The sequence below is a fragment of the Spermophilus citellus genome (genome assembly GCF_964194105.1).
Source record: "Spermophilus citellus genome assembly, chromosome: 4".
NCBI classification, from domain to species: Eukaryota; Metazoa; Chordata; class Mammalia; order Rodentia; family Sciuridae; genus Spermophilus; species Spermophilus citellus.
The window spans coordinates 43,682,386-43,694,890 of NC_138185.1; the positions used below are offsets into that span (position 1 = coordinate 43,682,386).

A 12,505-nucleotide genomic window follows, 5' to 3' on the forward strand; every position below is an offset into this window, starting at 1 on the left:
CCACTAAGATATGGATTTAGATTCACCATCATTGTGATGACTCTGGACCTAAGTACTATGGCAACATTTGTTATATTGTCCACTGTAGTAGGGCATACCTTTGTCTATAAATACATTCGCAAATATAACAGTGTGTGGAAAGAGATTTTCTTTAGTGGATGGGGTGCCTGCTTTAAATGATTTGGAGATCACTGGCTTAGATTGTTACTACTGAACTACACTGGGAAATAACAGCAATTTTCTGAGGTGAAGCTTAATGCATAAATTATATTTTTGTTGTTCTCTTTTTTTTTTTTGTGGTACTGGGGATCAAACCGAAGGCCTTGTGTATGCTAGGTGAGCACCTTATTACTGAGCTATATATATCCCCACCCCTTAAAATCATAGTGTTTATGCATAAAGTATTTATCTGCTCTGCAGTAAGTAGGAAAAACATTTTTAAAATGATGTGAACATTTTCCATTTTGTGCTTTATGTATTTTGTTACTTGGTTTGCTGATTTCCAAGAAAAACAGAAATCTCTTTTCTAAGAATTAATCTAGCTTAGCTGGATTATTTGTGGGGGAGGAAAACCCTGTTCTGGTTTTACAGATGGCCAAATTTGATCATAGAAAGTTACAGATGTTGAGGCTGGGGTTATGGCTCAGTGGTAGAGTGCTTGCCTAGCATGTGGGAGGTACTGGGTTTGATCCTCAGCACCATATAAAAATAAATAAATAAGGTATTTTGTTTACTTACAACTAAAAATATTAAAAAAAGATAGTTCCAGATGTTTTACCCTGTATTACCTGAGGTAACACATATGAAAATGTTGCCCTAAAATCCTGCGATATAAAATCAGAATGTATGGGAATTATTATCATCTCCCTGTATTTGATTTTTGGATATCTCTCAGTTTTAACCAAGGAAATTATGAGAAGTATGTGTGATGTGTAAAATAACACTAAGCACTCATGACGCCTGTTTGTTAAGTCTTTTCTCCCTTTTGATTCCTTTCTAGTTGGAGAAGAGCAGATAAGTGCCATTGGACGTGGCATTTGTGTATTGCTGGGTATTTCACTGGAAGATACACAGAAGGAACTGGAGCACATGTAAGACACAAATTTCTCTGTCACTGCCATGTGCATGGGATACATAGTGGTTTCATTGGCAACTTCTATAGTTTTTTGTGCCTTTGAAGGGAGTGAGTCCCTGTCATCTTGGTCCAATCCTCCCATTGGATGTAGTATGGCTATCTTTGTGTTTCAGGTGAGACCCAGGAAGAATAAACTGTCAAACCACAGTCAGCAGCAGAGTGGGAGCACAACTTAGCCTCCATCTCTGTTTGTTACTACATCTGTGAGCTCTGCCTCTTTGTGCAAAACAGGGCCTCTTATTAATGTTTTCTCTTTCTCTCTGTCTTTTTTTTTTTTTTTTTTGTACCAGAGTTTGAACCCAGGGGTGCTTCATTACTGAGCCACATCCCCAGCTCCTTTTTAAAATTATTTTTTAAAATTTTGAGACAGGGTCTCGCTAAGTTGCTGAGGGCCTTGCGAAATTGCCGAGGCTAGCTTTGAACTTGAGATCCTCCTGCCTCAGCCTTCTGAGCAACTGGGATTCACATAAGGACCTGGAACTTAGATTAAATTTCTGTCTCCTGGTTTTTCACAGACACTTTAGCAAAAAGCCTGAACCCAAATTAGAATCTAGGCTACTGGGGTTTGAAATTGGTGCTTTTTTACTGAGGGAGGGGAGTTTGCCATTGCTGCTACCTAATAGCTGTCTTGGTAGAGTCAGCCCTTCCTGAACTTGCTTTTTCTCCCCTGAACCAGTTGACACATTTGCTTCGATTCTGGCCACTATATATTCTGCTCCTTGGTTTGAAGAGCCTGGGTATAACTCTGCCCATTTGTGCCTTTGTTATTATATTGGAAGTCCCACTTGGAACCTAATTCCTACTAAGGTGTCAATGACTGATAGGACAGTTTGATACCACTATAGGGATGTTAATATTGCACTCTTGGTATTGAGTATTTGACTATCCCCTCCCTGGATGCTAAAAGAGGAGTAGAAGATGGTAGTGGTTAATGACTGAGTTTTTAGGTCTGAGTCTTTCTATGGCTCTGACATATAGACAGCTAATACTTAATTAGTGATTAAGAGATGTGATTCAATGTAAGGCACACGCTGGCTGTGGAGTGGGGGTATAGTACCCATTGCAGAGGACACCCACATGAAGAGTCAGTGGATTAGGATATTTAGAGCCCTTGGAAATGCCTTTGCTTTTAACATCATTCAAAGGTGGCTCTCAGGTGGTGAAATTTCAGCTTTCATGCAGTCAGTTCTTTTGTAGTTCTTAAATCTTACCTATCCAGTTCCTTCCAAGGGGTGGCAGTCCTTTGTAATCTATAAGTATAGGGAAAGCCCCTCGGGGCTCAAGAAGCACATGACATAATTATCAGGTGCCTTTTCTTAGATCTTTTTGTACATTTGCAATATTTACAAGTTTTCTCTCAGAGTATTTGCATATTGATTATTTTGAATAACTCTAAGAAGGGGTATAAAATGGGGTTTCATTTATTCCTGTGTAAAGATTGAATTCTTCTGTAAAAAATCACCATTGGATTTAGGTATGGATATAGCCCCTAACTTGAAGGCACAGTCTGTGGTGTGGTTGTCATTTTGGCCTCTGTTCCCACCAGTAGTTGCTGTAAATTGGAAGGACCGACAAAAAAGAAGGAAATCCCCCTAAAACCATATGAGTTAGGACTGTCATTACCTAGTATTGCAGATGAGGAAAATGAGGCCTGGAGTGGATTAGTAACTTGCCCATCTGTAACTTGCCCATCTGTCACACCATCTGTAAGTGATGGAGTCACCATTAGGTTCTTATTTGGCAGGATACTGGGGACACTTTGGGCTTACAGGGTGTGTTGGGAGCCTTGTGATCCTGCATGTAGCTCTCACCACTCTTTTTCTCCTTAGGGTCCGAAAGATTTTGAACCTGCGTGTGTTTGAGGATGAGAGCGGTAAGCACTGGTCAAAGAGTGTGATGGACAAACAGTATGAGGTGCTCTGTGTCAGCCAGTTTACTCTTCAGTGTGTCCTCAAGGGGAACAAGCCTGACTTCCACCTGGCGTTGCCCACAGAGCAGGCAGAGGGCTTCTACAACAATTTTCTGGAGCAGCTGCGCAAGACTTACAGGCCAGAGCTCATCAAAGGTAGGCAGGAGTTGCTGGGGGCATAGCTCAGTGGTGGAGAGCTCACCTAATATGCAAGAGGCCCCAGGTTCAACCCCCAGTACTACAAAGAAAACAAAGTAGTGAAGAGAGTGAGCCTGCACCCAGAAAGGGTGTCCCTGGGACACCTCCAAGTAGAGGGAGAAGTGAATGTACAACTGAAGCATCTCTTTTTCTGGAAAACCATTGTTTATATTTATTGCCCACTTAAAATGAAATAATAGCTGTTACTGCTGTTTCAGCTGTACCCAACACATGCCCTCTGAATGCTCTTGATACTATTCACCCTTCTCCATTCTTTTGTTTATATTTTGAAAATGTTTAAGAGCCCAGAGGTGTGTTTGATATTGTGATGTTTCTTTGATTGTTTAGATTAGCCTTATCTAATAGAAACAGAGTGTGGACCCTAAATGTGAGCCAAATATGTCATTTAATTTTAATTTTTATTAATTATTTTTTGTTGTTCTTGCTATCCTGGAGATCAAACATGCTGGGCAAGTGCTCTACCTCTGAGCTATACCCACAGCCTTGTCGTTTTAGTTTCTAATAGCTATAATAAAAAAAGTGAAAGGAGGCTGGGAGTATAGCTCACAGGTAGAGTGTGTGCTTAGTATGCATGAGGCCCTAGGATAGAACCCCAATTCCCCACCCCCCCAAAAAAAGACAGTAAAATGACCCAAGTGAAGTTGCTTTTAAAAGTATACTTTATTTAACCTGGTTCAGAATATTATGATTTTTTTTAACATGTAATCAATATAAGCATTACGAGGTAGTTTACATCCAATTAAAATGCTTTACGTTTCTTAGAGCAGTATGAAGTTCACAACAGAATTCAGAGGAAGGTAGAGAGATATCCCATATACTCCTCCCCTACACATGCAAAGCCCTCCCATTAGTAGTATCTCCCACCAGGGAGACACATTTGTTACAACTGATGAACCTCCACCGATGTGTCATTTTCAACCACAGTTCATAGTTTCCATAAGTGTTAACTCTTGGCTCTGTGTGTTCTATGGGTTTAGATAATTTTATAATGTAATGTATCCACCATTAGAGTATCATGCAGAATATTTTCACTACCCTAAAAATCTTTGTGCTCTGTTTATTTATTCCTTTCTTCCCACAACTCTTAGTGACCACTGATGTTCATTTTATCCAGAGTTTTAGCTTTTTCCAGAGTGTCATACATACAGTTAGAATTATGTAGTATGTAGCCTTTTCAGATTGGCTTCTTTTACTTGGCAAGAAGCATTTAAAGTTCCTTTTTCATGACTTTATTGCTCATTTCTTTTTAACACTGAATAATATTCTTTTGTCTGGATGTACTATAGTTCATTTACACTTTGAACGTGATACCTTGCAATTGGGTCTGAGTGACATCTGCACAAAGGCGAGTAAATTCTGAAAGGATCCCCTTTTTCCTCTGGGGTCTGAGGATGTTCTGGCAAATTTTATTTGCATTTTCGAATGCTAGCTACTTAATGATGAATTCACAGGCATCTGGATCCCCTATTGACCTGTTAGCCGTTTTATACAATTGATCCACAAAGTGCGAAAATAATGCTTCTGAGCCCTGTTTTATCTTAGTCAAAACTAAACTAGACTGGACCCAGGAAGAGATTTGTTGCCATGCCCGTTTAGCACATGAAGTTATCCGATCATAAACTGCAAATTCATAGTTGAGCTGTCTTTCTAAATCCGAGAATTCACCCATTCCCATTAACATCTCTAAAGGGGTTTCAATATTTTGTCTCCTGTTTCTTTCCGCCTGCTTGGTACAAAAATCGGTCCAGTAAGACCACCAGAGAAGAAAGTCGCCGCCATTTAAACAAGCTCTGGCCATGGATTCCCAATCTCAAGGTGGAAGAGGTTCTTGACAGCCCAAGTCCAGCAAGTTTTGTACAAATGGCGAATTAGGACCATAAATATTATAAGAGGTTTTTAACTCTTTTATAGTTTTAAAAGGAATTATAGCATGTATGCGGACATGCTGATCTTGTTCGTTAACCTGTTCAAAAACTGCAAAAATTGAAGTCTGGTAATATCTTCTCCCGCTTCCAGCGCCCTCCTGAGTCTGCGTTGTAATTAATGGTGTAAGCAAAGTCATAGCCAATTCAAAGTACCTATCAAAGCCTGTTCTTCCAGCTGGAAGTGGCCATGGCAGGTGCGGGTTCCGCTAAATGCAACCTAGCAAAATTTCCTGGTGACTGGGTTCCCTCCAACTGGGATTCTTTGTTTACTGCTCAGTCTATTCCTCTCCATTTTGAATTTGTCTCACTGTTAGACCAGGACGCAAGAAAAGACCACTGACTCCAATTAAAATCAAATTAAAGCAAGCTTATTATTTCGACCGGCCGGGCTGCCTTTCCCTCCCAAAACGGCGGGAACAAGACAGCAACCCCACCTTTCCTACAGCCCAGCTTTATAGCCCAGAAAGTTACACAAAAGGGGGGTTACAGATAACAGAACAAGCATCACACTAATGGTAGTTTACATTTTTTTTTTTTTTTGCTGGCCCCAACATCAGAATTTATGAGGACCATTAAAGCCTCAGAGAGGGTCGTTGTCCGGCCAGGGAAGGCCAATATTTATGAGGTGTCACTAAAGTTTCAGAGAGGGCTGCTATCTGGTCCGAGAGCCAGGCATGGGTGAGTTCAAGGCACGGGCAGGCATTCCAAGCAGGTTCAGAATTTGCAGTAATTTATAGTAAAGCTGAAATTAGCTTTTCATGGCTTTGTGGCAAGATGGCTCCCAATTTTAATAAAAGATCAGGTTGGGTCTATCATCACAAAGCTTCTATTGGGACTCTCTCTCTCTGGGACATGCCCCTTGGCTTTCCTCTGAATTACTAATCTGTTTAGTTTGGTTGAGCCTAAACTCTTAGTTTTTGGTCTCACTCTGAGGTGATCTGCCTGGTGGGTGACTGAATGAAATTTGATTCCTACTCTCAATCTAGGTATAAGGAAGAGAAATTCTTTTTCGAAGAATTAGCCTCAGGCTGTTTTTCTTGCTCTATACTCTTATTTGCCCTTTGGAGCCCTTTTAAAAGATCCTGGGTGGGGGGCATTGACCTTGATCTAGATCATCAAAAATACATTTCTAATGCAGTTCAAACTTTCTGTATATTGTCTGTCGTACCCCTAGACAGTACCCCTAGACAATTCGGCAGAGAGACAGCCTTTATATAATTTTCTTGCTAGTCTCTCCCAAGTATGTAAGTCTGGTAAATCTTGTTCACAAAACCATGGGCAAAGCTCGCTAACCGTTTTTAAGAACTGTGCCAGCTGGCTCTTTTTCACTTGCTTTCCTTTCTGGTTAATTATAGTTTCCAAAATGGTTAAATGTCTTTATCTGTTGATAAGATAAATCATTATAAATCTTTAATGTCCTTGGCTCTAAAACTGTCTGCTTCCTCTGTGACCCTTCAAAAAAATTTCATGGTCCAATAAATTTTTATAGCGGGCTTCTCAATTCTACCTGGTATTTCCCCTAGAGCAGCTCCACATTTATGGGAGCCACTTGCTGCTGCCTACCACCTGCGCTGACAGCTAAACCAGTGGTCCCTTGAGTGAACTCCTTAAGGCATCAAATAAAACACAGACACACAATTTACCTTTAAATCAAGCCCTAGGACAGCTCCGCCCTCAAGCTCCCCAAATGGGAGAGCGAGGAATCTCAGAGAGCGAACACATTTCAGAGTGGACTTTTTATTGGGGGATTCTAGATTCTATAGAAATTTCCATCCTATGAAGGTCAAGGGTGGGCAGGGTTACAAGGACAAGTGAGACTAGGAAGGCACGCCCATTCCCGAAGACACATTTGCTTTTTTTTTTCTACCCTCAAGATCGGGGCTATCATCTTTGGCTACTTAAAAGCAGCCAGATCACGGGGTGACTGACAGTGCCTCAGCCAACCAGGAGGGGAAGCAAACGCTGGTCACATGCTATGATGGCTTCCCACACATTTATTCACCTACTGAGGATATCTTGGTTACTTCCAAGTTTAGGCAGTTATGGGTAAAGTTGCTGTAAATATCTATGTGCAGGTTCTGTGTGTTTATAAGTTTTTAACTCCTTGGGATTGATATGAAGGAGTGCAATTGGTAGATCAAATGGTAAGATGAATATGTTTAGTTTTGTAAGACACTACCAAGCTGCCTTGCAGAATGGCTTCCCAGAAAGGAACGGGAATTCCTATTGCTCCATATCCTCCACAGCATTTGGTATTGTTGTTGTTTGGAATTTTGGCCATTCTAATAGATGTATAGTGTGTCTTGTTTTAATTTTCATTTCCCTTGATATATGATGTAGAATATCTTTTTGTATGCTGATTTGATATCTGTAAATTTTCTTGGTAAGTTGTCTGTTAAGGTTGTTGGTGCATTTTTTTTTTATGGTGCTGGGAATTGAACCCAGAGCCTTGTGCATGCGAGGCAAGCACTCTACCACCAATGTTAATAGTGTCAGTTCCCCAACTTTGTTTTTCTCTTTTATTTTTTAAAAATTTGTTCTAATTAGTTATACATGACAGTAGAACGCATTTTGACACACTATGCACAACTGAGCTATATCCCCAGCCCTTTGGCACATTTTAATTGGACATTTGTTTTCTTAATATTGGATATTAAGCATTCTTTGTATATTTTGGACAGCAGTCCTATATCAGATATATTTTTGCAAATTTTTACTTTACATGTTTGTCCTTTATCAGATATGGTTTTTTTGCTTTGTGAGTTGCTGGCATCATAGGCTTGTGCCACTGTGTCTGGCTCAGAAATGTCTGTTGCAAATATTTTCTCCCTGAATGTTGTTTGTCTTTTCATTCTCTTACAATGCCTTTCACAAAGCAGAAAGTTGAATTTTAAAGAAGTCTACTTTATCAGTTCTTCCTTTCATGGATTTAATTGTATCTAAAAAGTCATCATCTAGATTTTCTCCTGTTATCTTCTAGGAGTTTTATAGTTTTGCATTTTACATTTTGGTCTGTTCTGAGTAGTTTTTTGAAGGGTATAAAGTCTGTGTCTTCATTCAGCTTCTTTGCCTGTGGATGTTCAATTGTTCCCTTACCATTTGTTAAAAAGATTCCTTTCTCTGTTGTATTGCCTTTGCTCCTTTGTCGAAGACCAGTTGGCTGTGTTTATTGTAGTCTATCTGTTTTGTTCTATTGATCTATTTTTCTATTTTTTGGCCCATACCATACTGTATTAATTACTGTAACTTTATGGTAAGTGTTGAAGCCATTAAGTGTCAGTTCCCCAACTTTGTTTTTCTCTTTTATTTTTTAAAAATTTATTCTAATTAGTTATACATGACAGTAGAACGCATTTTGACACACTGTGCACAAATGGAGCACAACTTTTCATTCCTCTGGCTGTACATGGTGTTTTCTCTTTTAATGATGTGTTGACTATTCTAATTCTTTGCCCCTCCATATACATTTTACAGTCACTCTGTCCATGTCCACAAAATAACTTGTTGAGGTTTTGATTTGGAAGGAATTGAATGTAGATCAAATTGAGAACTGGCATCTTGACAATATTGAATCTTCCTCTCTATGATATGGAATATTGCTCTATGTATTTAGTTCTTTGATTTCTTTTATCAGTTTTATAGTTTTCTTTATATAGATATGGTACATGTTTTGTTAGATTTATACCTAAGCATATCATTTATGGGAATGCTAATGTTAATAGTGTCATGTATTTAATTCAAATTCCACTTGTTCATTACTAGAATATAGGAAAGTGATTGCCTTTTGTATAACTTATTATAATCACTTATTGGTTTCAGTTTTTGTTGTTGTTTTTGACTCATGTTTTCTCCATTGATGATCAAGTAATCTGCAAACAAAGACATTTTTATTTTTTCCTTCCCAATCAGTATATCTTTTCTTGCCTATTTCATTAGCCAAGACCTCCAGTATAGTATTGGAAAGGAATAGTGAGAGAGGACATTCTTGCTTTGTGCCTGCTTTTAACAGGAAAGCCTCTAGTTTCTCTCTCTCTCTCTCTCTCTCTCTCTCTCTCTTTCTCTCTCTCTCTCTCTCTCGATATTCTTTATCAAGTTCAGAAAGTTCCTTTGTATTCCTAGTTTACTGTAGCTTTTTTTTATTATTATTATTATTATATATATTTTTAAATATTTATTTTTTAGTTTTTGGTGGACACAACATCTTTATTTATTTTTTTTAATGGGTGCTGAGGATGGAACCCAGCGCCTTGCGCATGCCAGGCGAGCGGGCTACTGCTTGAGCCACATCCCCAGCCCAGCTTTTTATTATTAATGGCCGTTAGTTTTTGCCAATATTTTTTCTGCATCTGTTGATATGATGATATGATTTTTTCTTCTTTAGCCTGTTGATGCAATGGATTACATTAATTGATTTTTGAATGTTGAATTAGCCCTACATACCTGGGCTAGATCCCACTTGATTGTGGTGTTAATTCTCTTTATACATTGTTGGATTCAATTTGCTAATATTTTGTTGAGGATTTTTGCATTTTTGTTCATGAGACGTATTAGGCTGTAGTTGTTTCATGGACTCTTTACCCCTTTCTTTTTCCTTTTTCCTCTCTAGTTTCCACATATAAGAGAAAAGGGCTGGAGTTGTGGCTCAGTGGGAGAGCGCTTGCCTTGCACATGTGGGGCCCTGGGTTCGATCCTCAGCACCACATAAAAATAAATAAAATAAAGGTATTCTGTTCAACTACAACTAAAAAAAAAATTAAGAAAAAAAATAAAAGAGAAAACAAATAACCTTTGACCTTCTAGGTTTAGGTTCTTTTGCTTAATACAGTGGTCTCAAGTTCTATTCGTTTTCCTGCAGATAACATAATTTCATTTATGGCAGAATAAAACCCCATTGTGTATGTATACCACATTTTCTTTATCCATTCATCTATTGATGAACACCTAGCTGGTTCTGTAGTTTGGCTATTGTGAATTTTGCTGCTATAAACATGGGTATACATGTTAATGCATGGTTATGCATATCACTATAGCATGCTGACTTTAATTCTTTAGGATAAATACTGAGGAAGAGTAGAGCTTGATCAAATGGTAGTTCTGTACCTTGTCTTTTGAGGAACCTCCATACTGCTTTCCATAGTGGTTGTACTAATTTGTAGTCCCTCCAACAGTGTAAAAGGGTTCTTTTTTCTTCACATCCTCTCCAGCATTTATTGTTTGTTTGTGTGTGTGTGTGTGCGCGCGTGCACGCGCGTGCTGAACCCAGGGGTACATAACCACTGAGATACATCCCCAACCCTTTTTATTTTTTCATTTTGCTAAGTTGTTGAGGCTAGCTTTGAACTCTCCATCCTCCTGCCTCAACCTCCTGAGACTCTGGGATTACAGGCGTGTGCCACTACCGTGCCTGGCCTTTTCCCACTTTTATACTAAGACTTTTGTACTAAATCTTTGAAACTTGGTATGTAGTTCATACTTCCAGCACACCTCAATTCAGACCAGCCACATTTTAAGTGCCCAACAGCTACATGTGACTAGTGTTTATCATACTGGATAGAGTAAATTTAGGTCTTTGTTCACCTGCTTACTGTTAAAAATGCTGAAATAGTTTAATCGTGGTTTAGTTTAGAAGTCATCTCAGGATAGAGGTCTGGGTTTATGGGAAAATTATGAATCTGAAAGATTTCATAAGAAGGTTATTTAATTCTCTTTTCTTTTAATGTTTCTGGCCTTTTTTTCAAAGTTCTGGAAAACACCTTCAGCCTCATTTGGTGATATACTTTGAGAACTTTTAAGTAGAGTGTTTCTTTCTTATCTAACTTCAGTATCTCTTCCTCCTGTTATACCATTTTGTAGACATCTAATAGTTGTTAGTCATTAATTTTATAGTGTTTCCCATTCTTCAACTTTCTGTTTCTGGGTTGAAGAAACTCAGATTCCTTTTTAGTGGGCCTGTTTTCAGTCTTAAGTAATAACATTTATTAAATGTTTTTGAAACTCTATAGCAGAGCCTCCATTGAGGATTATCAGTTTATCAGATTTGCTCATGTTTAGATGGGTGATGTTCCAGTTCCTCCTTGGCATTTCCTTTTCTTTTAATTCTCTTTTTTTGCAAAAAGTATCCATTTGCCATAAGGACATAGATATTCCAATTGAGCAGAACATTCTTGCCTTAAATCAAATCCCACTTTTTAATTGGTTCTGATAGAACAGAATATGTTTGCCTCTTCCAGAAATATCCATGTAACCCCATTCATAAGTCTATTCATGTCTATCTTCAGTGCTTTTTCTTACCCTGTGTCCCCTGGGGTTATCTGACATGGCTTTGCTGCAAACATGTTTCTTCACAGAATGAATAATTAAGTTGGATCTTCCAAGTAATTATTTTTATTTGCTGCGCCAAGGATTAGATCTTGCCAGCATTGTCTTCTCTGCTTGTAGATATTTGTGGAACCATCCATTTCTGAGTAATTTCAGTTGTAGTTTAGAAGGCACTTTAAATGGGAGAACATTAATGGTTATTACAGAATGTTTGAGTGAAAGCAAAACAGCTTTCATGTAAACTCTTAAAGAGGAGTATTTTATATATTGTTAGGTGTTTTGTCTTCCTAAAAATATCTTTCACTTTTTGAAGTGATATGAAGTGATATGTATTTCTTCATGTATTTGAAGTACATGAAGAAATATACTGTAATTTTATAATGGATCAGAGTTTAAGCTTATGAGATATGATACAACTGATCTTTTTTTTTTTGTTGTTGTTACCAGAGATTGAACTTGGGGTCACTTGACCACTGAGCCACGTTCCCAGCCATATTTTGTGTTTTATGTAGAGACAGAGTCTTACTGAGTTGCTTAGTGCCTTCCTTTTTTCTGAGGCTGGCTTTGAACTCTTGATCCTCCTGCCTCAGCCTCCTGAGCTGCTGTTGTAGGCGTGTGCCACAACACCCAGCTACAACTGATCATATTAATGAAATATTGACAAGAATTATGTGAAGAGTTTTAATCAAAATCTTTTTCCAAGTCTTTTAGACTTTCACAAGGATTGTAGTTATAATTGAGCGAGGTGCATCACTCTCGCTTTTGGTCTTAGTTCTTTTACAGCTTTCAGTGGAATAAAATGCATAGAGTGTATTTTACACATTTGCTGTTTTTTGGTTAATTTCAAGAATTTGGCTCTGAGCTCCAATATGGAAAACCCTCTGTGTGCTACAGGGATACTTGAATGCAAACAAACTGCTAAAAGGCATTTCCTTTATTTTAGGATTTCAGGGCCATTTCAGCAACTTTAAAACTTAAAATAGTTTAATTAGATTTGAC

General features: G+C 38.4%; 1 protein-coding gene across 1 annotated transcript in view; it reads left to right on the forward strand.

The window, feature by feature from the left end:
- Positions 1 to 12,505, forward strand: part of DTD1 (D-aminoacyl-tRNA deacylase 1) — a 215,034-nt gene that overhangs the window by 4,252 nt on the left and 198,277 nt on the right. Inside the window, exons 2-3 of the mRNA XM_081290742.1 lie at positions 1,001 to 1,091; positions 2,965 to 3,200. Of these exons, the coding sequence (XP_081146868.1) occupies positions 1,001 to 1,091; positions 2,965 to 3,200 (327 nt within the window). The remainder of the gene's footprint in view (positions 1 to 1,000; positions 1,092 to 2,964; positions 3,201 to 12,505) is intronic.